The following is a 23,600-nucleotide window of genomic DNA, read 5'->3' on the forward strand; positions in this document are numbered from 1 at the left end:
AGGTCGCTGGGCTGCAGATCTGAAACTGTTGTTATAGATTCCTTACCTTAGAATTACCCCCAGGTGTCAGACTGGATCCAGAAAGTTTTTCATCAGCAGTACCCCTGCATGTCGGAAGGTTTCATTGGTCGACTCCGCGGTTTCGTGGTTGCTGGGATGACGTTGCGGTAGCTACATAGATGCCGACCTCGCTTGCTGACATCAGTTCCGTTCTTTCTTTTTCCGCTCCAGCAAGCGCAGATCCGGAGAGAGCGGTACCTCCAGTCACTTTTTGACCGACTTTTTCTCAACATCGTTTTTGAATCTATCGACTCCTGGTGTACGAGGGATGCCAGACTTCGAGGCTGCGGCTTCCTGTAGCCGACTGATGTCGATGTCGGTGACAGATCCGCACCACATGTGCCTATTCTGCCTGGAGGCGACCACGACCTCAAGTCATGCTCCGATTGCTGGACCATGAAGCCGAAGTCTTAGCGGGAGTGGTCCGGAAAGCTTATTGAGGCCTGGCAGTCTGCTCCGCGCTGCTCGAGGGCCCTGTCGCGTAGGTGGTCGAGGGACCGGTCACAGAGCCACCATCATTCTTCTTCCAAGTCTTTGCACTCAAGGTCAGGTAAGTCGTAACACACGTAGTCGAAGAATCATCTTTACTCTTTGACTTCTCCCCCTCTGTCGGCCGACGCGACGAGGGTTGCGGGTGGTGCCTATCCTGCGCCTCCCTATGCTCCCGAAGGCTTGATTCCGGGTTTCCCCCCTTTCCGCGACTTGGAGCAACCTCTGCCCAGCTACGTCAATTTTACGAAGCGATACATGCCATCTTTGGGCAGCCCGACTCCGCTCGCACGCCTTAGAGCCCTGTGGACTCGGCTGGGGGCCCTGGGCCTTCGCGCGGCTCCGGCCTCAGCACTGCAGGATCCCCTTGGATCTAGGACTGGCTCCGGATCGGTGCCGGTTGACCACCTTACACCTCCCCCGACTGCGGTTCCACCGGCACCACATCTGCAGACAGCGTCGGCTGTGTCCTCGGGCGTCAAACCCGGCCTTCACCTCGATGTAGACAAGGAGCCGGACTGGCGTTGACTGATGCTGGATCCAACGCAGATGGGTACTTTTGTGCCCCTGTTCTACCCTGGCTATATGAGAGCAGATTGGCAGCCAGAGGAGGTTGAGGAGGACTGGGAAGGGTCTGGAGACCCTTTAACTGACCAGTTAGGTTATGAACTGGACTGGAGAGAGGAACTGGGGAAGCCTGTGGTCTGGATACCTCACCAGACCATGGCATGTTGTCTCCTCCTACCATGTCTATGGAGGAGGGAGCATCTTACACAGTGGTATTGCGTAGTGTGGCCAAGGCTCTCAGCCTCGAGCTACCTATGGAGGCAGTCAGGACTAACCACCTGACGGAGGTGCTTCAACCGGCACCGTGCTCTTCGGAGCCCCTGCTGCCATTTAATTAAACTCTGATAAGTATAAGGGGGTTTACCCAAATAAGTCACTGGGGACCTGGGTGCTATGTAGTATACAAAAAAAGGGGGTCCCAGTGAACAATTAAACATTAATCACATTTATTCACAATAACAATAAATCCAGACACTAATCATAGCACATTGCCAATTAATCACAATGGGCTAAAACTACAATACATTAGACACAAATAATAATACATTCATCATAGTGTCCCAAGAGGAGAAAAAAGGAGGGAAGTAGCGTGATGCTGTGAAGAAGGGGGGGGGGGGGTGTGTAAGAAAAGATAGTTAATGTGACCACAGATTATTTCAAAATTAACATGCAAAACTAAATTGGCTTCAGATCCCTGAGGCAAGAATTGGAATCATTGATTTCCAACAGTTCATCAACAATCATGTGTATGACGCTGGTATTCAATATCCAAAATAGGGGCGGCGTCAACTGAGGTATAAGGGAGTAGCCGTCGACGTTTCGACCCCAAAACTACAACTGTAGGCGTAGTTGAAACCTTACACCGGGGTCTTCATCAGGACAAAGAACGGGAAACCCAAGGGTACACTAGGAGTTCATGGTGGGTGTAGCAATTAATTTCCACGCGATAGTGAAGCAGTTCAATCACTTGAGTAACTTTGTTGCCATGCAGACACTGGCAAAGTCGTCAAATTTCTTTAGATAGGCAGAGAATACATAAGCCTGTTCATACGACCCATACAGGAACACTCAATCGGGACTGGAGACAACCTCGGGACCTAATCTCGATGAGGTTTCTCGTTAGTGAAATAAAGCGCCGTTCTCAATGACGTTCCAACTGAGACAATTTCCTAATGGGGGAATTCACTCCAAAACGTACTCTGGTCCAATCCACGGGATCAATCTCCGCAGTAGCGCAGTGAAAAGTTTGCGCTACTAATATAGAAAAAGGACTTCTACCTAACTCCAGCACATCTACACGACAAGACTGCCCTAGTCCAGACTGACAATATGACAGACATGTATTACATACAAAAACAATGAGGCGCGCATTCTTTGCTGCTGTCTCAACTGTCGAGAAGCATATGGAGATGGACCATTCCACAAAACATATACCTTCTGGCAGAACACCTTCCAGGGGTTCACAACCTGATTGCGGATCTGCTAAGTCGACAGACACAGCAGATACACAATGGGAACGTCATCCTCAAGTTCTTCAACCATTTTTCCAAATGTGGGGTCAACCAGACATAGATCTGTTTGCCACACACGCAATTGCAAAATGCCCAACATTCGCCGCCAGGTTTCCACACCCATTGTCCAAAGGCAATGCTGTATGGATAAACTGGTCAGGCAGATTTGCGTACGCTATTCCGCCAATCCCACTGATTCCCCTAGTAGTACGCAAGCTCAGAAAACAATCTCTCAACATGATCCTGGTGGCTCCCACGTGGGCACGGCAACCGTGGTTCACAACACTCCTGGAACTCTCAGTAGTTCCACACCAAAAACTATGTCTCTCCCCAGCTTTGCTGAAGCAGAACCATCGAGAGATAAGGCACCCCTATCCAGAGCAATTGAATCTAGCAATCTGGCTCCTGAAGTCCTAAAGTTCGGTTACCTTAACCTTCCACCAGACTGTATGAACATCATTAAAGAAGTTAGACGCCCTACTACTAGAGTTTGCTATGCAGCAAAATGGAAAAGATGTCATCCACTTAAATAAGAATAAAATCGATCCGCTGGATGCTTCAATGCAGGACATCATTTGCTATTTGTTTCTTACAAAGGTGTAATCTAGCATATTCATCCATAAGATTACATCTACCTACACTTATTTACAAAACAGACACTTGCCACTATTTTGAGTACCTGCAATTAAAGCCTTTTTGGAGGGCCTAAAAAGGATAATTCCTCCCAGACTGCTACCCTCTCTGGTGTGGAATTTTAACATTGTCCTTATCAGGCTCATGGGTCCCCCATTTGAACCTCTACACAAGTGTGAACTGCAGTTCCTCACATGAAAAGTAGCTTTCCTTGTCGCAATTCCTCTCAGGAAGGTTAATGAGATCCAGGCTTTAACCATACAAGAACCATTCATACAAATACATATTTACAAGGTGGTTCTTAGAACAAATCCAAAATTCTTTCCCAAAGTAGTCTCTGCTTTTCATCTTAACCAATCAGTTGAGTTACCAGTGTTTTTCTAAAACCCGGACTCTGTAGCATATAGAGCTCTTCACACTCTGGACATCAAAAGAGCCCTTCTTTATTACATTGACAGGACTAAGCCTTGTAGAAAGACAAAACAACTTTTTATAGCCTTCTCACCCCCTCATAAAGAAAACCCCATCTCCAAAGCTGGGATTGCTAGGTGGATAGTCAAATGCATTCTAATATGCTAACAAAAGGCTAAACGCACATTAACAATTCCCCCTAGGGCGCACTCAACACCCAAACTAGGGGCTTCCATGGCATTCTTAGGGAACATTCCCTTAGGTGACATCTGTAAAGCAGCTACATGGTCTACACCACACACCTTCACCAAACACTATTGTGTTGACGTGCAGGCTAAACAGGCTTCTGTAGGCCAGGCTTTACTGAAGACACTTTTTCAGACCACTGCATCACATATAGGTGACCACTGCTAAGGGAGACACTGCTGTACAGTCTATGCACAGTGTGCGATCTGCAGCTCATATGCCTCGAACGGAAATTGCTACTTACCAGTATGCTATCTGTTCTTGGCATGTAGAGCTGCAGAGTCGTACATGCCCACCCACCTCCCCGGAACCTGTATCTGTTCCAGTATCATCTTAATTAGATACATTCACATGGACATCTCTTTTACTTCTAACTAACTCCATAAGTTGCCATCATTAGCGAAAAACAATCTGAGGATGGAGTCGATGTCCATGCGTACTATCGTCCAAGGGAGGAGTCTCCTATCTCGTGACTACAAAAGACTCTTGCAAGACAACAACAAGGTGCAAGCATCCGAGCCCAACATCAGATGGTGATCTGTGCGCAGTGTACGACTCTGCAGCGCTACATGCCAAGAACAGATCCATACTGGTAAGTAGCATTTTTCTTTCATGGCAAAAAGTGTGGGGTGGCCCTTCCTCGATCCAAAATAGGCACTTTTCTAGTGTCTTATAAAGTGTATGTGCCATTGCGTGGCATGCTGTCTTAAGTTTGCTCCTTGTTATTTGTTAACTGCTACTTGTTTTCAAAATGTGCGAGTTTGAGAATAAGTGGTGTTTTCAAATCCTTAATTTTAGCTAAACCAAAATATGCTGTTTGCACAGATGTGTTCAGGAAAATCATCTGTTGTAGGATAAGGCATGATCTAAACAAAGTCCTGTTCCCTTGAACATGCCAATCTCTTGTCCCCCAAATTGATTTGACATTAATAGTATCCCTCCAAAAGTCGAACCTTTGTGTGCATATCCAGGAATGAAACTGAACAGAGTAAATCAACTTGGTGCTTGTTAGTATATTTTTTTGTGCTGGTGACGGTGCAAGCTTACAATAAGACACAGTGTCTAATGTATCATAACCAGAAAAATTAGCAAATTTCGGAGCAAATGTTTAACTACCTCATGGTAGTGTAGGGTAATGTTCCCATTGTGTGTAATTAAAACAGCATGTGGAGTACTTTCTAAGAAACGATGACCGTAATGTTTGAAACAGAACATTTCATCATAATTAAATGTACCTTTGTATAGTTCATCAGAAGATAAAAACAGTAGAATGCCCTAGATCTTCTAGCACTTGTTGCACTGTATCAATATCCCAATCATCTGATATAGCGCTAGGGATGATAATGTCATTCAAAGACAATCCCATCAGGAACTGGAACATCTGAAATGTTTACCAAGGAAAGGTCTCTTCGTTCTTTGTGTGAGGAGCAATGTGATGTTGTTTATCGCATATGAATTTACATTTGAATTTACTTTTGAAAAAATGAGAAAACAGGCGTTTTGCAAAACGGGAACAGTTTAATTAAATGCAGCGGTGTTTTTGAGAATTGCTCCCCTCTGGCTAAATGTTTTATTGTGGCCAATCTCCTGAGACCATTGTGGTGTTGCTGCCTATCTGTGGGATCGATCTGGGTTTTCCTGTTCTTGCATTCTGTGTAAGGGTTATATGTGCCCCCCACCTGTGATTGTCAATCAATTGCTTCAGGCCTAGGTCACAGGGTCTGCCTAACCTCATATTTCTGACTGTATTGAGGAGAATGGCACATCTGGTAAATTCTACAATGGAGATGCAAGTTTGTTTTTATTCATACGTATATTGTGTATATGAATAACGTATTGTCCAATATTAACATTCCCCCTCTAGTTGAATTTTCAGCTACATTATTTACCTCATACTTCATGACAACGACATTATTTGAGGTTTTATGTTTCTATTGTGTCTATTACTAATTTCTTAGTTACTTGCATTCTCCCTAACTTGAGGACTGCGTTTTTACAGCAGGAACCCCCCAATTATTGGAAACCAGTACAGTAATGAAAATCGGAAACCGTGACAGTCACCTTCTGGTCATCCATCGGGGGCACCAGGAAAATAATTTGCAAAAACAGTACTTCGCAGGGGCACCTCCCTCTTCATGTCAGGTTGTAGAAGACTCAGTGATTGAATGGCAAGAGCCAATGTCCCTTTATCCATGTCGTTTCCAGGTATAAAAGTACAGATCCTTTCACCCACCCCACTCTAAATCGTAGTCATCAATTCCAACATATGCTGATGTAGCATCACCGTAGGGCAGATGGCTCTTCTTCTTCCTTGATAGTATTTAGACAGAGCTCAGTATTGTTGATAATTTTTAACTTCTCCCACCTGGTTGTTTGTAACCAACAAACGTTCGCCTTCGTTTGCAAGGTGAAAAACTGTCTAAAAGGTTTGTGCACTGGTGCTGTTGTTTTGCTACCTTCGAGAATCTCTTCTCTGGAAAATCTCTGGGCCAAACAGTGTCCTACCCCATGGTGCCCTGTCTGTGCATCCTGTTTAGCTTGGAATGAATGTCGCTAGGCTCAGTGAAAAGGTGCAACGCTGTTGGGTTGAATTCATACCAGGTGATGTTTACCACTACTTTATGGGGTTCTACTCTACTGGGTTGTATCTTGGCCCTAATCCTACATCAGTATGGGCGGATGAGACATTTTGCTTTTTGGGGGCTATTTTTTGTGATGAATAAAGCCTGACTCTGGCCACGGCATGGGGTATCAATGAACAGACATACCATGGCTGTCATGTGTTGCGCAAGAGTGCACTGTGTAGTGCCTGCGAAATACTAGCTTTTGGTTCAGTGTATGTGAGGTGGGAGAGGTCCCTATGCAAGCGCAGCAGAAATGTCGAGGTAGGCTCTGTTAGTAGGCAAATTTCTCGCTGTGGATGGATGCGGACACTCCCATGCTAAGCAGACTAGATAGAAAGGTGCAATAACTTTGTTTTTTAAACATTGCAGGTATTGGGTTGATGTCTAGAGTGTTTGTATGCAGCTTTCAAGTGTCCCCAGGTGTCATTGCTTGGCACAGTGTAAGGAGTCTGTTGTCAAAGTGTCTGTAGTCTTTTGGGCGTGAACCCTTGTGCCTCGTTGGGACTTTAAAGGTTGTTAATGAAGAGAGAAGGTGGCCTGCAGTAAAGATGGTGCATGTAGAGCTTGATTGCAGACCGGTTGGATAAGAGCTGAGTTGTAGGTTAGCTTTCAGAACAATTTGTATCATTATTTGGTCTTGGAAATTACTGTACCTGGTTTATTTTTTCGGGGGAACAAAGAGTATGTTTATTTTGCGTACATTTTTAGTGGGGGTACAGGTAGGTGGCCTCATTTGGGTAGTCATTTTTAGGAGACAGTGAACATTTAGTAATGGTGCTCCTGGAATTTGGCTTTGTGGGTCATTCCCATAACCCCACCCACAACCCCAACAGAGGTGGGTATTTTAGCAGAGTGATCTTCATGGTGTGTGTATTACTCTCCTACTTACCCAATTAGTGTTTTATGGGTGTTGCTAGCCCTCTAATACCATACTTTTCATAATATGTGTTTGTGTACTTTTACAGATGCGGATAGTACATTTTAACTTACACATGCGCAATGCACCCTGAAAGGAAGGGGGCGTGTCGCAATTGGGGGGTTGTGGCTGTTTGTTGCTTGTATGCTTTTCTAGTCCCTGCACGTGGTGTGCAGCGAGGTTTTCCCTAGTGGAGTTGGGTGTTTTGGAGACACCCTTTTTCTGGAAACTTTCTTTTTGGGCTTCTCTCTGCAGGCTATTGGGCGCCTTCCAAAGATCTCATGTGGTGTTGGTTCTAATGCGGCATGTGAGGGGGTATTTAGAAGCTGCTCTGTGGCCCTGTGCAATTCGAATGTGGCACTGACCGGTATCAGCCTGTTGCTTCCATGGACAATGTTCGTGAGGTCCTCCGTCGGTTCCAGGATGCTTTGGGTTTGCTGCCCGCGGTTGGAATCAGGGGCTTCCTACCTAGTGAAACACAACTCTTGCTGCTTTAGGAGAAACATGACCTGAAAAGCAGCCTTTAGCTGTTTTGGAAGCATTGACGGGAGGGAGGAGGTAAGATCTCTAGCTTGCGCTGGGAATTAGGTGTGGGGCTGGGATTTGTCATGCTATGAATAAAGTACTGAGATGGCTGATTGCTCTGGTGACTCTTCCTACTGACTTTGTGGCATATTGTTGCTTATCTGTGCATGAACTACCAAGTTCTAAGGGGACACCACTATCTCCAGTGCACAAAGAACTGGCTTCTTGCACCAGTGTGTTATCTTGTTTTGGAATTGAAAGGGCCTCCACTAGATGGAGGCCCAAAAATGTTGAAGAATGTGGTGCTTTCGATCTAGGTTGCACCCGAGTGACATGGGTGATGCGAAATGGTGCCTGCTTTTATGTGCTGGTCGTGGGGCAGCCTGCCCCCTCGTCAGAATACTACTGCGGTGTGGCCAGCCAACCCCTCACCAACCGAACATCCAACATCTTGAGTTTTTCCTGAATGCAAGTGAAGATTTGCGTTTTCTCCTAATGCTGTGTCACTGCTCTTTATTGTTGTGGTGAGCTGTCTGATGTGGGTATGAAGCAGTACTGTGCATTTGGAATATGCGATTGTGTAAAGTTTACCTACCCAGACAATCACCCCTTGTGAGAAGCTTGATTGTTATATGGTGTACTTTAATGTAAGTGGGCACCGTGCACCAATCCAGACAACCCTTATGCTGTTTTTAGTGGTCTTAAAACAACCTTAGAAAACTCTCTAAGTGGTAGCTCTGGAGAACTGGCTTAGTATGGAAGGAACAAATATTTTGGGGAAATACTAGCATGCATCAACACTTGTTACTAAATGATGAAGCAAAGAAATGGTACCTGAAATTTAATAGTAGTTTAGCTAAATGTTTTTCTCCTGCTTTATTTTTTTTATGAACATTTTATTTTAAGAGCAAAGAATCATCAATCTTGCTTTCAATCTTCTGCAAATACTTGCATCAAATCAGAGAGCATTCTGGGAGCATTATACATAGCCTTATATTGCTAAACTTTGAAAACGTGTGTACACATTTTTATCCTGGAACCACTGTCAGAAGCGCAGTCGGAGCTTAAAAACATTTACTTTGAGCGCTTACCCTAATAATAAAGGTTTTCAATTAATGAAGTATAAATACAAGTTTGAACAGCATTAACATATGGACAAAATGATTACCTTAACTGCAGACAGTGCCCATCCCTGATCCATAATGTGTTACTGCAAACTGGCAGCCAAAGGGTCTGTACTGCAGGGGATTGGGCCAACTTGTCCCAAGGACAAAATACACATGAAAAATTGTTGCCCTTAACCTCAAACATTATGTCCTGGGCGTTAGACAATAAGAATGCCACATCCCTGCATTAGATAGCTGTTCAACTAATGTTATTAATTGTTTTAATTTAAGCCGAATGGGGTAAGACAGTGGGTCACTAAAAGGTGGTTTATACGCTGTAGTTTTCCCCAAGTTAACAATTTGTTAGACAGGATAAGGTAACCCTGCATAACTCTTAATTAGGAAAGAAATTAAGTCCCTGTGCTGCAGATGCTTTTTACATGTGGTGGATGGATTATGCTACTCTCCTCCTCAGAACTCTGATCAGATAAAATCTATCTACATTTCTGTGCACAAATTCACACACACACACACACACGTGTGCCTCAATTTCATGCTCACGGAATGCACTTAGTGTCCCAGGCATATATATGCATGGGAAAGACATAGGACGAAGAGTGTCATGTTTCATGCATTCACAATACCACCAGGTTGACACTAAATTTAATGACTCAGTGGCTGTTTTCTTATCTGATTTTCAATTGGTAGGGTATTGCTTTGTTTGAGTGGCCCCCTTGGCTATCTGTGACACCCAGAGCATAGTACTGAAGCACTACTAGATCATCGTGGTCTTTTTAATTGCTCATATTAATTGATTGGAAGTCTGTAGATATCACTTGAGAACAAAATAATGTAGATTTCTTTAATCTGTAATAACTTGAGCTCTAAATTACCATTAACATAATTTTTCAATGTCTTTTTTAAGGCGTGAAGCCATCAAAGGGTACATGGACATCAGATGCTGTTTCTGCGATGAAGGAACAAGTAGCTAATAAGATTGTCACTGTGAAAGTTGTGAAGAAGATTGAAAACACATCTCTGGTGGAGGTTATTGATGAAGTGTCAAAGCCAGTTGTAAATATTTCAAAATATCTTTTGGAGACTGGTCATGCAAGTTATAGTGATGGAGAATGTCAGACAACTGTTCTAGACAATCACACAAGTGAAGTTGTGAAACAATCATTTGGTAAGTAGTAATTTTCCACTTTTATGGTTTGTCTTTGTTAGAAATAAATTAAAACCATTCAGTGTTTAGCCAGTCGGGAATACATCCAAGGTCTCAATTGTGACATTTCCTTGTGATTATTATGAATTGTTTATTCTGATGGATAATTCTAACCCCAGACTCTTCTTGAGTATTACTCAAACGTTCCAGTTAGTGGCATTGTGTGGCTCCCAATTGGCTTTGTCCTGTTCTGGAAGTTACACCTGAGCCGCTGCTGTGCACATATCTCAGTTAATTTCTTTCCACTCCTTTGAATGTGGATCTGGGTTTGCTTCCAGAGTTTTTCCTTGTTTTTGACAAGCGTTTTGCCTCAAATTCTGTTCACGGTGTGCAGTAGAGCATGTCGTCACCTAAAACCTCTTGGTTTAACCTTGTAGGGACTGTGACAAACATGTGAGTGAATCATCCATGCATGGTATGTCTGTGGTGTTTAGGATTGTTGCACGACTCAGTCTTGCAGCCACTGTGCCCACATGAATGACAAGACGAGCCTGAACCACAAAGATAAGCTCTACGTGGTTGAGCAGTCGCACCCAGTCAAATTCGAGGACCCACTCCCAGGACTGTTCCTGCAAAGTCTTACTCACTTTCAAAAATCCTCAGGTCAGTTGAAGTCTAAAAAGAAACACTAGAAATAAAAGTAGGATTCCTACCCATCTCGCCACTCTTGACTAGAAAAGTTGCACAGAGATCAGGATTTCTCTTGGTCTCTGTCTCCTATCGAGGAACCAATTTCACAGCTTATTTCTATACACCCAGAATTCCTTTGTAAGTTGGTGACTTATCATGAGTTAGAGGCTTTCGGAAAAGCTGTGTTGAAAGTATGTGGCCCCCTCATGCTCTCCATGGTGCCTTCGGGAGCCAGGGACTTGAGTTTCATCCAGTTGGAGTAAAGTCCTTGGATCTATCCTCAATATTGTCTAAACCCCGTGAACCCTTTGTGGGGTCTGCCCCATCCATGGTTGACGCTCAGCCTAGCTTTGATTTCATCTTCCAAGATTTATGCATTTTCCTTGCACATCTGTGCCACGGAACACTGGAGGAGGATTGTTTTGTCTGACTCCAAATCTAATCTGACTTGACTGCGACCAAAATTGTTTTCCATGCATGTTCTGACTGAACTGGTCCAACCTTATTCAAACTCAGACAAGAGGTTACCACAAGCTAAAAGTCGCCCGAAAGCACTCCAAAACCTTTTTAGACCAGATTTTGACCTTAGCCAACAAGGCCTGGGTGGTGACAGTGGAGTTGACGGGGATGATTTATCCAATTATGACAAAAACAAACTCCTTTTGGATTTACGAGAGGCCTGTGGTTTGGACAATTCCCCTGACACTGAATTGTATCACAACCACCCCACCCCCCAACACACACACACCACACACACACACACACACACACACACACACACACACACACACACACACACACACACACACACACACACACACACACACACACACACACACACACACACACACACACACACACACACACACACACACACACACACACACACACACACACACACACACACACACACCCACCCACCCACCTGACCTCTTCCAGCCCCCCTCCCTGTTTCTCAACAGAAGAATCAGCATCATTTGTTGTAGTTTTCCGGCGCAGGACTGTCCCTTTAGACTTGCCGCTACCATTCATAAATAAAAGAATGTCTTTACAGAGGTTCTTAAGCCTGGCCAGGCATAAATGGAGCCTTTTTGCCTTTTAATTAAATCCACAAGGACTCATTAATAGGCACTTTGGCCAATACCTGCTGTTTTCTGCTGGTGAATAGGCAAGTGACTAAATACCACAGACCTGCCCCACATGAGCCTGCCTTCATTCAGCAGTCAACATTCCATCTCCTAGAAGCGTAGTGGTCTAGGCATCTAGAAGTAGGGTGAGCTTGAACTGGTTTCCTACGACAAATTATCAAATTAAATGGGTTGTCCTTTCAGACATTTACTCCTTCTACCAGGGCTACAGTTAGCTCACAACTGGTCAAATAAAGGTAAAATCAACCTTCTGTGGATCTCGTGTTCTTAGTTTATTTTTTGTTTTTGTTTTAGGGATTCATGTCTTTAATGTATAGTCTTTTTCTACATTTTACTTTTCACAGTTGAATTATACATAAAACAATGAGTGAGTAAATACTATATATGCAGAGCCATATAATGTTCTCCTTTTGATTATTCCATGGAAAAATCAACTTAAATGCTCACAATACATATATATAGCTGCATAATTTGATCCGAAAGGACAAAATCTTTTAGTTAATATTTATAATTTCCTATTTGGAAGCAATCTTGCGAGTATATGTACCTCGAGAACCACAAGGGAACTGATATTATTAAACGGTATAGTCACCAAATCTGTACATCATATTGATTTCATACCACCATCCGTTCAACACCACTTGCTCCTCACACGTGCACATACAATCATGGTAATCATTCACACCTTACCTAATCCTGGAAATACAATCACTGTCCAAACACAACGGTAATTGGTTTATTCAACTGTTGCGGCGTTGTAGTTTTGGATATTGTTGCTCTGGTCTACGTACGTTTTGGTGGAAAATATATTGTGAGTCCATCTTTTTCAGGACCACCAAGGGTAAATACTCTGAATTGGAAGAACAGCAAAGAGGGGTCTGAAATAGCATAGAAATTAAATGCAGACCAGCCTCAAACACAAATTATTTTTAGAGAAAAACTCCCGTTTTTTACTCCTGTACAGGTGAAAAAACGTCACCAATAGCCTGAAAAAAGGGGATGAGAAACAACAAAACCTTTGTTGTGCTGATCAAATTACTAAAGGTTCAAACCTTATATCCCATAAGAAAAAGAGAATGCCAAAGCTCTTTGCCGTCTATTACCACATGCTCAAGCTAGTGTAAAGAGTGAAAAACGAGACTTTTTTCCTAAACTCCTTCTGAAAGGTAGTCAAAAATTAAGGAGGCTTTTGGGAAGAGGTTGATTTCCTCTTTGCTCTGTCAACATGCGAGCTGTCTTTTTGGATGGTACTTGCAATCCATTGTAGGATATCCATTGTAGGATATGTTCAGTTAGATCTTTCCGGTAGTACCAGATGCATTCCTTTCCAACCTAGCACAAATCATTCAGGATGGCCACAATGCTGCAAATTATGGCATCCATACAGAGCTGGATTCTACTGTATGGTTAGGCAAAGTAGTTTGTATGAGCAAGGTGCTTCAGTGTCATTCATAGATGAGAACCACCAGTTATTCTAGTTACGTCCAGGAGTTATTAATGGATATACCATTTGGAGACAAAGCAAGCCTGGTAATGGAACGCTTTAATAAAGCCGGGCATTGCCCGCTTCCTTGGCCTTTTTACACCTGTGCAGCAGTATCCCCAGCAATTTCGCTTCTTTAGAGGCTTCAGAAGGGGTATGGCTTACAGACCATGTTGAGGCCTACCACCTCAGCAGCAGGCCCCCCAGTCCTTTCGGAGCCGGGTCAGACATCTGAATGACAGTATCCGGGCCAGCGGGACAATCTACTGTCCAGTCCCCAACCTCTCCTGTTGCCGCTTCCAAGCCACTTTAGTTTGCCCTTGGCAGACCGTAGCCACCCTGTAAGGTGCCAGATAGATTTTTACCTCCAAGGGTAGCAGAGCATTACATGTGTTGTCCTCCAGATAGTTCAACACTGCTTATGTCCAACCCTCTGCACTTGGCACCTACATCCGAGCATTTTAAGGGGGACCATTTGTATATTATGCAGTAAAAAGTCTAGTCAGTTTTGGGCAAAAGAGCCATAGAGAAGGTTCCAGCATCAGAAATAGGCACTAGATGTTATTTCTTTTAACGTTTCTGATGTTTTTTCTGTTAATTCATGGTGTCAATACAAAGGCTTTAACCCTATTATCGACCTTCACCTTCTTCCTAAAAAAAGGACAAATTATTGGTGCTAACGATGGACCAGGTTTTGTCTGCCCCAGATCCGGGAGACTGTATAGTAGTGCTGGATCTGCAGGATGCTTATTTTTACATTCTCGTCCTGCGGCCCCACAGGCTTTACCAGGGGTTCAAAATGGTACAAGAATATTTAAATTTTTCTGTGCTCCCCTCCAACCTCATCTTCAATGCGTTTACTAGTCTTCCCTTACCTCATGATTGGCTGTTGAAGGCGGCTATGCCACAGCTGGCCAAAGACCACCTCCAGATAACAGCCTAACATCATTGGGGTTCTTGAGCAATTGGCCTACGTCGCACCTGGCTCCCTTGTAGAGGCTCCCATTCATAAGGGCCATTCTAGATATGGTGCAATTATGAGCCTTTCCTCTGGGTCAACCAGTCCAGGTCATTCGGTACATGATCCTGATGTTTCTGCCTAAGTCATGGATCTCAGTGAGAGTATCTCTGAGACTTCCTGCATCCTGTTTGTTGATGGCACAATCAGACTCTAAAGTGAGGTCTCAACTCTGTTTGCTTATCAATAAGGAAACCTATCTCATTCCTTCCAGGTTTCAGAGGAGACGGTAAAATCCCTGCAGTGGTGCGTGACCAACCACAATTAGACTTTTTGCAGACCCCTCACCCTAACCCACCTAGAGCTGCCAGTCACCACAGAACCATCACTCCTGGGTTAGCTAGGTTGGTAGAGATGGAGATCAGAGGTCTCTGGCAGAGATCAGCTCTACATCAATTTGCGGGCCATTCGCTTTGCATTGAAGGCGTTCCTTTTGACTGTCAAAGGCAGTCTGGTTCAAGCTCCCACGGACACCACCACGACCATGTTTTATTGCAACAAGCTGAGTGGGGTGAGTTTGTGGGTCCTGTGTTAGGAGGTTCTACACCTGTGGAGCTTGCTGAACTGTGAGCCCATTTCCCTGGCCCTGAGCCATCTGGACAAAGCAGAAGCTGGAATGTATGACGCCATCTAGAGACACTCAAAAGTAAGGCTCTGAAAAATCACCAGATTCAGCACCCTGGGGTATCCAGAAGATTAGGACTCTAGTTTGAGTATCTCATAGAAAGTATGGTACCAGAGGTAAGTAACGTGCTCATAATGGCAATCCTCATCATTCAGAGTCCAAATTGCAACATTTTTTGGAGTGTTTAATTTGTTCAAGTTGTACCTGTGATAATGCAGAAAAGATTTTTTTTTAAAATACGGTAATAACCAAATGTAATTTCACATAGCTTTTTTAAATCTCTTTTTTGATTGTTTCACCATCATAGTTCATCCATAATGCCACGTAGCATTAGGCAGAAATAAAAAATCAGATTGAGACTTCTAGCAGCAGATACCTTATCTTAGAATTATTTTCAGGCCTCAGACTGGGTCCAGAAAATTTTCATGTACCTGAATGCGCCGGTAGATGGTGCTGATTGGCTCCCCGGGGTGTCGTCCTCGTCAGGTGACAAGCGCAGTGCCTATAAAGGCGCTGACGATAGTTTTATTTTTACCTCACCAGTCCGCACAGAGGCGCAGAGAGCTACCTCTTAGTTACTTTTTGACTAAGCTCTTTCGACTTTTGTCGAAGTTGTTTTTTGAGAATTTTCTCCTGGTGTGGCAGCAATGTCATCTAGGAAGACCAGCTTGAAGCCCTGTTTCGCCTGTCAGACAGATGTCTGTGACGGACCAACACCTTGTATGTCTTTGGTGGTTAGAGCGAGCCCACGATTTGAAGCTTGGGCCGATTACGCCATGCTGCTGAAGGATGTGAAGGAGCGATCCCTTAAGCTCCTGACAGCTCAATGTGAGAAACTGTGATAGTCTCATTCCAGGTCGGGAGAAAGGTCACTGGAGCAGAGTACGGGATCTTCGTCGTCGTGCTCTAAGCCGTCGGATCATCTGGGTATGTCCCACAAAAAGAAGAAAAGTAAGAAGTTGATGATGCCTTTTACTTTGCTTAGTGTTGACATTCTAGGCATCTGATCCAAGGCCTGGTTCAGGTCCGTGTGTCATCGGATTTCGGGAGCCTGATCAGCTCCTGTTCAACTCTAGAAGTTTTAGGAGTCTATGCGCCTTGCATTTGGGATGCCCGTTCTAGCGTATGCGCCTTCAGGGCCCCCTCGTTCATTAGGAGGCCCAGGACCAGCCGCATTTCTTATGCTCACGGTGCCCCCATCCCCATTCTGATCCCTGAATTCAGACATGGAGCCGAAGGGGTGCCATCCAACGTCGCGCCGACAGCAAGCCATGCTTTGCAGTCCGGAGCCCGAGCCCTATTCTTATGGACTATGAATTGGGGAGAATTCGGACGAATCGCTGGACCCTAAGGAATACCAGTCTTTAGACCCAAATATGGACTTGTGTGAGACTTGACAGAGGCAGTGGACTGGACTCTTCTTGGGATAATGGCATGCTTTCTCCCCCTACCATCGTTAAGGAATAGTTAGCGTCATTTGCTATGGTGGTGAGAATGGCGGCTGAGGTTCTGGACCTTCAGTTACCCCAGGGGACTGTCAAGCAATGTCTTGACGGAGGTATTTCAGCCCTGAAGTGATCTTGACAAACCACCTCTCAGTTTTTAATGAAGCCCCTACAGACGTCTGTGAGAAGTTAGCCTAGCATATGATGTCCACTAGTTCTAATGGGCACCTTGCACCTGTCTAATTGACACTTATTGACTGTGGTTGTAAAGTCAACCTTATAGAAAGCTATCCTAGTGGTAGCATGGACCAGCAATCGTCAGGCTAAGACTTCAGAGAGCGTATTAAGCAAATTGTTTTACCAATTATAACCCCTTGAGTACCAAATGAAAGGACACCACACAAGGTATCTATCAAATAAGGTAAATATCAAATATATATGTATTTATTCTAAACACAACCCCTCTGCACTCTTAATGAGGTTAGAGGTAAAAGTCTAATACAAGTTACTCAATTAGCATACGATAAGTTGCACAGTATAAGTTATGCCCTAGGGGCCTCACAAACCATATACTAAAATAGTGGTGTAAGAACCACGAGAGAATTAGAAAGCAGGCCTAGGGCCTGTGGATTCGCTGGGGCTACTCTAAACAACCAAAGGTTAGGAAGTAGGAGGACCACGGGAGACGCTTGCAGTGTCTAAACACAGCCACGGGTTACCGTTGACTTTCTATGGGAAACGAAGAAGTTACAAATTCACAATTTAAAGACACTTCCGGATGGACTACGATGGAACCCTTTTAAACTAGGACACTTCGAGAGTCAAGACCCACGGGAGCACCGGAGTACTTATTACCTCACCCAGGGAAGCCGGGTGCATAGGTGTCTTTTCGTGTCGGGTATCATCGTCTTCAATGGAGAGCTGCAAAGAAGTGCTGCAGGCGACCAGAGGAAAAGTGTCCAGTTGGATGCAAGGGTGGATCTAAGATCTGTAGAACCTGAAAGCAGAAGCGACAGTCTGGGTCACTTGTCAGTGACCAGGGCGGCGATAGAAAGATGCCACCAGATGTCTGATGATTTCAGGTGAAGATGTTAAGTTTGTCTTTTCAGCCACGAGGACCAGGAGGCGTCATCGACGACCAGGAGCTGGACTCGAGCTGTCCCACGAAGCATCTAGTGGACTACGGTGTCGGTATCCGGTCTGGACCCAACAAGGCTTGGCAAATGCAACCCACGTAGGATGTCGAGATTGGCTTTGGAGCAGACCAGCAAGGTCTGGGGAACTTCTCCTTTGTAGGGAAGTTGGAGCAAGCCTGGATCAACCAGGAAAGCAAGTTAGATTAAAAAGAAAGTCTTCGGGGGGCTCACTAGCCAACGGACTAGGAACCGCAAAGACGTGTCGAGCTGAAATGCAAAAGCGTGGCCCACGGGTCACTCGTGGAGTGGGGGCCTCTGATCTTCGGTGCAAATGGTGCTCGGGTCTGGGGCTTCCATCACCCCAATGCACAACTTCGATTTACCTCGTGAAGTGAGTGCAGCTTGCAAAATGCAGGATGTCCAGGAGTTCCGGTCACACGTCTCTCGTGTCTGCCACGGGTCTCAGCTTTGCTGTGAACGAAGGTCGGAGAACGAGATGTCTTAAAGTCTGTGCCCTGTGTCGCAGATTCTTCGGGATCTGGCGGGAGCCTCGAAAATGCAGACCGGCAAAGTTGCTGTTGGTGCCTGTTTGAACAGGGTGGTCACTCCTTGACCACAAGGGAGATGTCGTCCGTCTTCCAGTCGAAATGGAATGTCGAAGATACAGGATTTATGTTTCAAAGTTTCGTCCAGGGTAATCTAAAGTCCTTGTGACTGGGCTCCCATACTTATACTAAGTTTAGGGGCTGGACTGCCCTTAAGGTCCCTCCTGTGGGTGAGGGGTGGTTAAGCGCCAGAGCTGGGGCAGAGTGCCCCAGCAACCGGTTTGAACTGGTAAATGCATGGAGCACCTAGTGTGCCCCACGCAGTGTCTGGAAAGCATTCACTAAATGCAGCCCTCCCTGCCCCAATCCACAAAAGCCTGTCTGAGGAGGTGCCAGCACCTCCTTGGACAGGAAAGTTATTATCCAGGCCTCCCCTGCCGGTGTTTCGTCCAGCAACAGGAGGTCAGACTCGTGTCTGTGGCAGCAGCATCCATTTTGTGATGCTGAGGCTCTGTTTAACTTTAACCGGGTAAACCAGTAACTACATGTCTTCTCCCTCTAGAAGGGTGGAATGCTATCCCCGCCGCCAGGACTGGCGGGGTGGTAGTATTCCAAAGTGTTTGACACCTTATACGAAATGCTTTGATACAGCCAAACCAAAGTTAGCATTAATCGCGAGGATTATAATGCACTTAAGAGTATATGGTATGGCTATATCATAGAGCAGCTTTAAGGAGATGGTTCCGAAAGCTGCAGAGGGGCACCCTCTCTCATCAAACCAAGCACTCTGCCTCCAGGATTGTTAAGGCCTGCCATAGGAGTGACTTGTATGTGTCTATATGTATATATAGATATAGGTATACTATATCTAGGTAAGGGGTGATTACACCACCTTACCCAGGCTGTGTGAACAGACCTGTGGTGTCAGTTTGGATGGCAAACCAGGGTTGGCACAATACATGCTGCAGCCCTTGGTAGGCCTAGTGCGCCAATGCCCTGCGCACCTATGGTACCTATGGTTCGCAAGGGTGACCTAGTAACCAATCTGGTATGTACCTAAAGTACATGGTATCAATTTAGAGAGAGAACAGCTGGGCTGTGGGCCTGATTTGCAGGTCCACAGCCACACTAAAGTTGTAAAACCAGAGAATCACAGCAAAAAGTGGGGGTAACTATAGGAAGCAGACCCTACTCTCCTACAACATCCTGCTTTGAACTTCGTTGAAGTCCAGCATAGGGGCTCCTGTGAACAGGACAATTGCCTGTGTCCACCGCCCCACTCCAGGGGATCGCAATTTCCTCAGAGTACCCTACCCCAGAGAGCTTTGTGGTCCAAGCCTCTATCTCCCATGTAAATCCTGGCACATTCTCTTCCTCCCCACCAGATAGGGATTCCAGGAGTTTAAACACCTTGGGGAAGGACATTTTTTCTTCCACCGCCCTTGCACTGTGGTCTGTCAACACTGCATGCCTTTGGGCTGTTACTCCCGATGAGGCCCAGGCCATATCCTACGGGAGAGATGCAGCTAAGTTCACAATCCGATGTGGACTGGATACCACTGACTCACTGGACAGAGCAGATTCATCAACAGTGGCTTTAGTGCACCACACCCGATGATACCTGTCTTTTCAGGGGTCCTCCAAGCATTGCTTATGGACATGCCCTTTGGATCCCGTCTCTTCTGAAACCAGGCAGATTCAGCGCTGGAACTTTTTATGGACATGGTCAGGTCCTTGGGCCTTTTCATGGACCATCACCAATCTCATTCTACCTTCTTCTCCTTTTGAGGCCACAGAAGTGGCTTCCAGCTGAGTCTGTACCCACCCAGCTACACCGCAGTGCACAAGATTCCAGCCTCTGCGTGGCTGAGGACGAGGTACCTGCAGTGCAGCCAGAGGTCGGGCGAATTCACTCCCTCCAACCCCCCTTCCCCCCAACCTGGCAGCCACAGCTTTGAAACCCTTAGTTTGCGTTCTTCGTATCATGGGCACCCTGTGGGAGGTAGGATACGCCATCACCTGCCCCACTGTAGGTATGGCACATTGGGCCAATGATTTTTTCAGATTGCTTCCTACAGGCTGACGGAGGACCATCCTTCCTTACTCTGTCAGGAAGTGAGTTTCTCTTGGCCAAGGGAACCATTCAGAGGGTGTCGACACTAGAAGTAGGTCGTGGTTGCTATTGCCGCTATTTCCTGGTGCTCATGAAGGTTGGATGCCTTCATCCTATCCTAGATCAGTACCCTCTCAATTCCATCCCCAAGAAGTTCACAATGCTCACACTCACACAGATCCTGTCTGCCCTGGACCTGGAAACCTGAATGGAAGTGTTGTACTTGCTGGATTCATATTTCTACATTCCAGTCCTGCCTCCCGACAGGCATTACCTGCGGGTCATGGTGGAGGGGGTGTATTTTCTGTTAGCTGTGCTCCCTTTTGGCCTTACCAGTGCCCATTGTTTGTTCACCATGGTAATTCCGGTGGTTGCAGCTCATCTGCTGAGACATGGGCGTGCCAGTGTTCCCCTATCTCGACTACTGGCTGTTGAATGCGGGTTCTCCCCAGGCTGTTGTCTGCCACCTTCAGACAAGGCGAACCTCTGGCATTTGCTGGGGTTCACTATCAATGCACAAAATTCACTTCTGACTCCCTCTCAGACACTCCCTTATATCAGAGCTGTGCTACACAAGGTTCAGTTTCGAGCCTGTCCTCTTGAACTGTGAGTCGAGGATATTTAGGCTATAATACAGATGTTTCAACTTCTATACTGGAATTTGGTGAGACTGACTCTGAGGCTGTTGGGCCTCTTGGCCTCCTGCATTCTGCTTTTGACTCATGCCCGTTGGCATATGCAGATTCTGCAGTGGGACAATAAGTTCCAGTAGGCGCAGCGTTAGGGAAATCTCTCTTTAATGGGCCAGATCTCAGACGTAATTGCAAAAGATCTGCAGTGTTAGGGAACTGCTATTGGGTCAGTGGCAGACCATCCCCCCTCCCTAACCAAGCCTGTCAGTGGTGACAAATGTGTCACTCCTGGGATCAGTAGGCCATCTTGGAGAGGTGCAGATCAGAAGCCTTCGTTCTCCTGTAGAGTTCGGTCTCCTCATCAGCCTACTGGACCTCTGGGGATCCTCCTGGAATTCAAAGGCTTCCTACCATCCATCAAGGAAAGGCTAGTGCACGTGTTCACATACCACATGACCGCCATGTGGTACTGCACCTAACCCGGCTGGGGGAGGTCATGGAGCCTTTGTCAAGAGGCCCTTTGTCTCTGGCATGGCTGGAACGTTATGGCATATACCCTGGTGGTTCAGTACCTGGTGGGCTCCGTAAACACCATGGTGTACAAACTCAGCCAAAGAAGCTGTAGCAGATCACGAGTGGCGTCTACATCCAGAGGCAGTGCAATGCCTCTTTCAGCAGTGGGGAGAGACTTTATTCGATCTGTTTGCCACTGCTGAGAATGTGCAATTTCAGCAGTTGTTCATGCTGGAGTCTCCAAAGCAACTCTCGCTTGAAGATGCTTATCATCCCGAGTGGAGCCCAGGCCTTCTGTACGCCTTTCCGCCAATACCAGCCCTGCTTAGAGTTCTCAAGAAGATCAGAAAGGACCGGTAGCAGTTTATCCTTGTGGCTCTGGACTGGGTTCGGAGAGTTTGGTATCCCGAGCTGTTGAGGATGTGTATCGGTATTCAAATCAGGCTGTTTCTTTGGTAGGATCTTTTGTCGCAGTAGCAGACATTGGGTCAGTGGCAGACCCTCCCCCCTCCCTAACCAAGCCTGTCAGTGGTGACAAATGTGTCACTCCTGGGATCAGTAGGCCATCTTGGAGAGGTGCAGATCAGAAGCCTTCGTTCTCCTGTAGAGTTCGGTCTCCTCATCAGCCTACTGGACCTCTGGGGATCCTCCTGGAATTCAAAGGCTTCCTACCATCCATCAAGGGAAGGCTAGTGCACGTGTTCACATACCACACGACCGCCATGTGGTACTGCACCTAACCAGGCTGGGGGAGGTCATGGAGCCTTTGTCAAGAGGCCCTTTGTCTCTGGCATGGCTGGAACGTTATGGCATATACCCTGGTGGTTCAGTACCTGGTGGGCTCACTAAACACCATGGTGTACAAACTCAGCTAAAGAAGCTGTAGCAGATCACGAGTGGCGTCTACATCCAGAGGCAGTGCAATGCCTCTTTCAGCAGTGGGGAGAGACTTTATTCAATCTGTTTGCCACTCCTGAGAATGTGCAATTTCAGCAGTTGTTCATGCTGGAGTCTCCAAAGCAACTCTCGCTTCAAGATGCTTATCATCCCGAGTGGAGCCCAGGCCTTCTGTACGCCTTTCCGCCAATACCACCCCTGCTTAGAGTTCTCAAGAAGATCAGAAAGGACCGGTAGCAGTTTATCCTTGTCGCTCTGGACTGGGTTCGGAGAGTTTGGTATCCCGAGCTGTTGAGGATGTGTATCGGTATTCAAATCAGGCTGTTTCTTTGGTAGGATCTTTTGTCGCAGTAGCAGACTAGGGTTCTTCACCTGAACCGGTCAGTTCTCTGCCGTCATGCGTGGCGATTGAGCAGCATCAGTTGACAGCTTTTGACCTTCTGCACAAAGTCTGCAATGTTATTTTGACAGCCAGGCGTCCCTCCACCAAGATGCTAAATGCCTGCTGTTAGGGTAAGTTTGCGGTATAATGTACAGAAAAGCAAGTTAACCCTCTTTCTGCCCGCCTTTCTCAAGTCCTTTTATTTATTCTTTATCTTACCCAGCAGCACTCAGCTTTGTGCACCTTAAATGGCAACCTTTATGCCTTCTCCGCCTTTCTGTGGTTGCCAGATCTGCCATCCCTATTCAAACCCCCTGCTGTAAATAGGTTTTTGAAAGCTTGAGATGTCACTCCTGGGATTGGGCGGCGATCTGGGAAAGGTGGAGATCAGAGACTTCTGGTAATTGATGGAATCCATGCTCCACATCAACCTTCTGGAGCTCCAAATGATCCAACTGGCATTGAAGGCTTTCTACTCTTCATCAAGGGAGGGCTAGTGCAGATGTTCATGGACAACCTACCACCTTGGGGTACTACAACACACTGGGTGGGGTGAGGTTGTGGACCCTTTGTCGGGAAGCTTGCATTGACATGGCTGGAATGTCAGGGCATATTCCTGGTGGTTCAACACCTGTCGGGCTCTCTGAACACCACGGCAGACTAATTCAGCCAAAGATGCATAGCGCATCATGAATGGCACCTCTATCCGGAGGAGGTGCA

General features: G+C 45.9%; 1 protein-coding gene across 2 annotated transcripts in view; it reads left to right on the top strand.

The window, feature by feature from the left end:
- The window catches only part of TDRD1 (tudor domain containing 1), a 1,954,313-nt gene that overhangs the window by 1,102,345 nt on the left and 828,368 nt on the right, over window positions 1-23,600 (top strand). For both annotated transcript variants that reach the window (XM_086922877.1, XM_086922878.1), the window contains exon 15: window positions 10,014-10,274. In XM_086922877.1, the coding sequence (XP_086779003.1) occupies window positions 10,014-10,274 (261 nt within the window). The remainder of the gene's footprint in view (window positions 1-10,013; window positions 10,275-23,600) is intronic.

This window comes from Lissotriton vulgaris, chromosome 5 (genome assembly GCF_964263255.1).
Source record: "Lissotriton vulgaris chromosome 5, aLisVul1.2, whole genome shotgun sequence".
NCBI lineage: Eukaryota > Metazoa > Chordata > Amphibia > Caudata > Salamandridae > Lissotriton > Lissotriton vulgaris.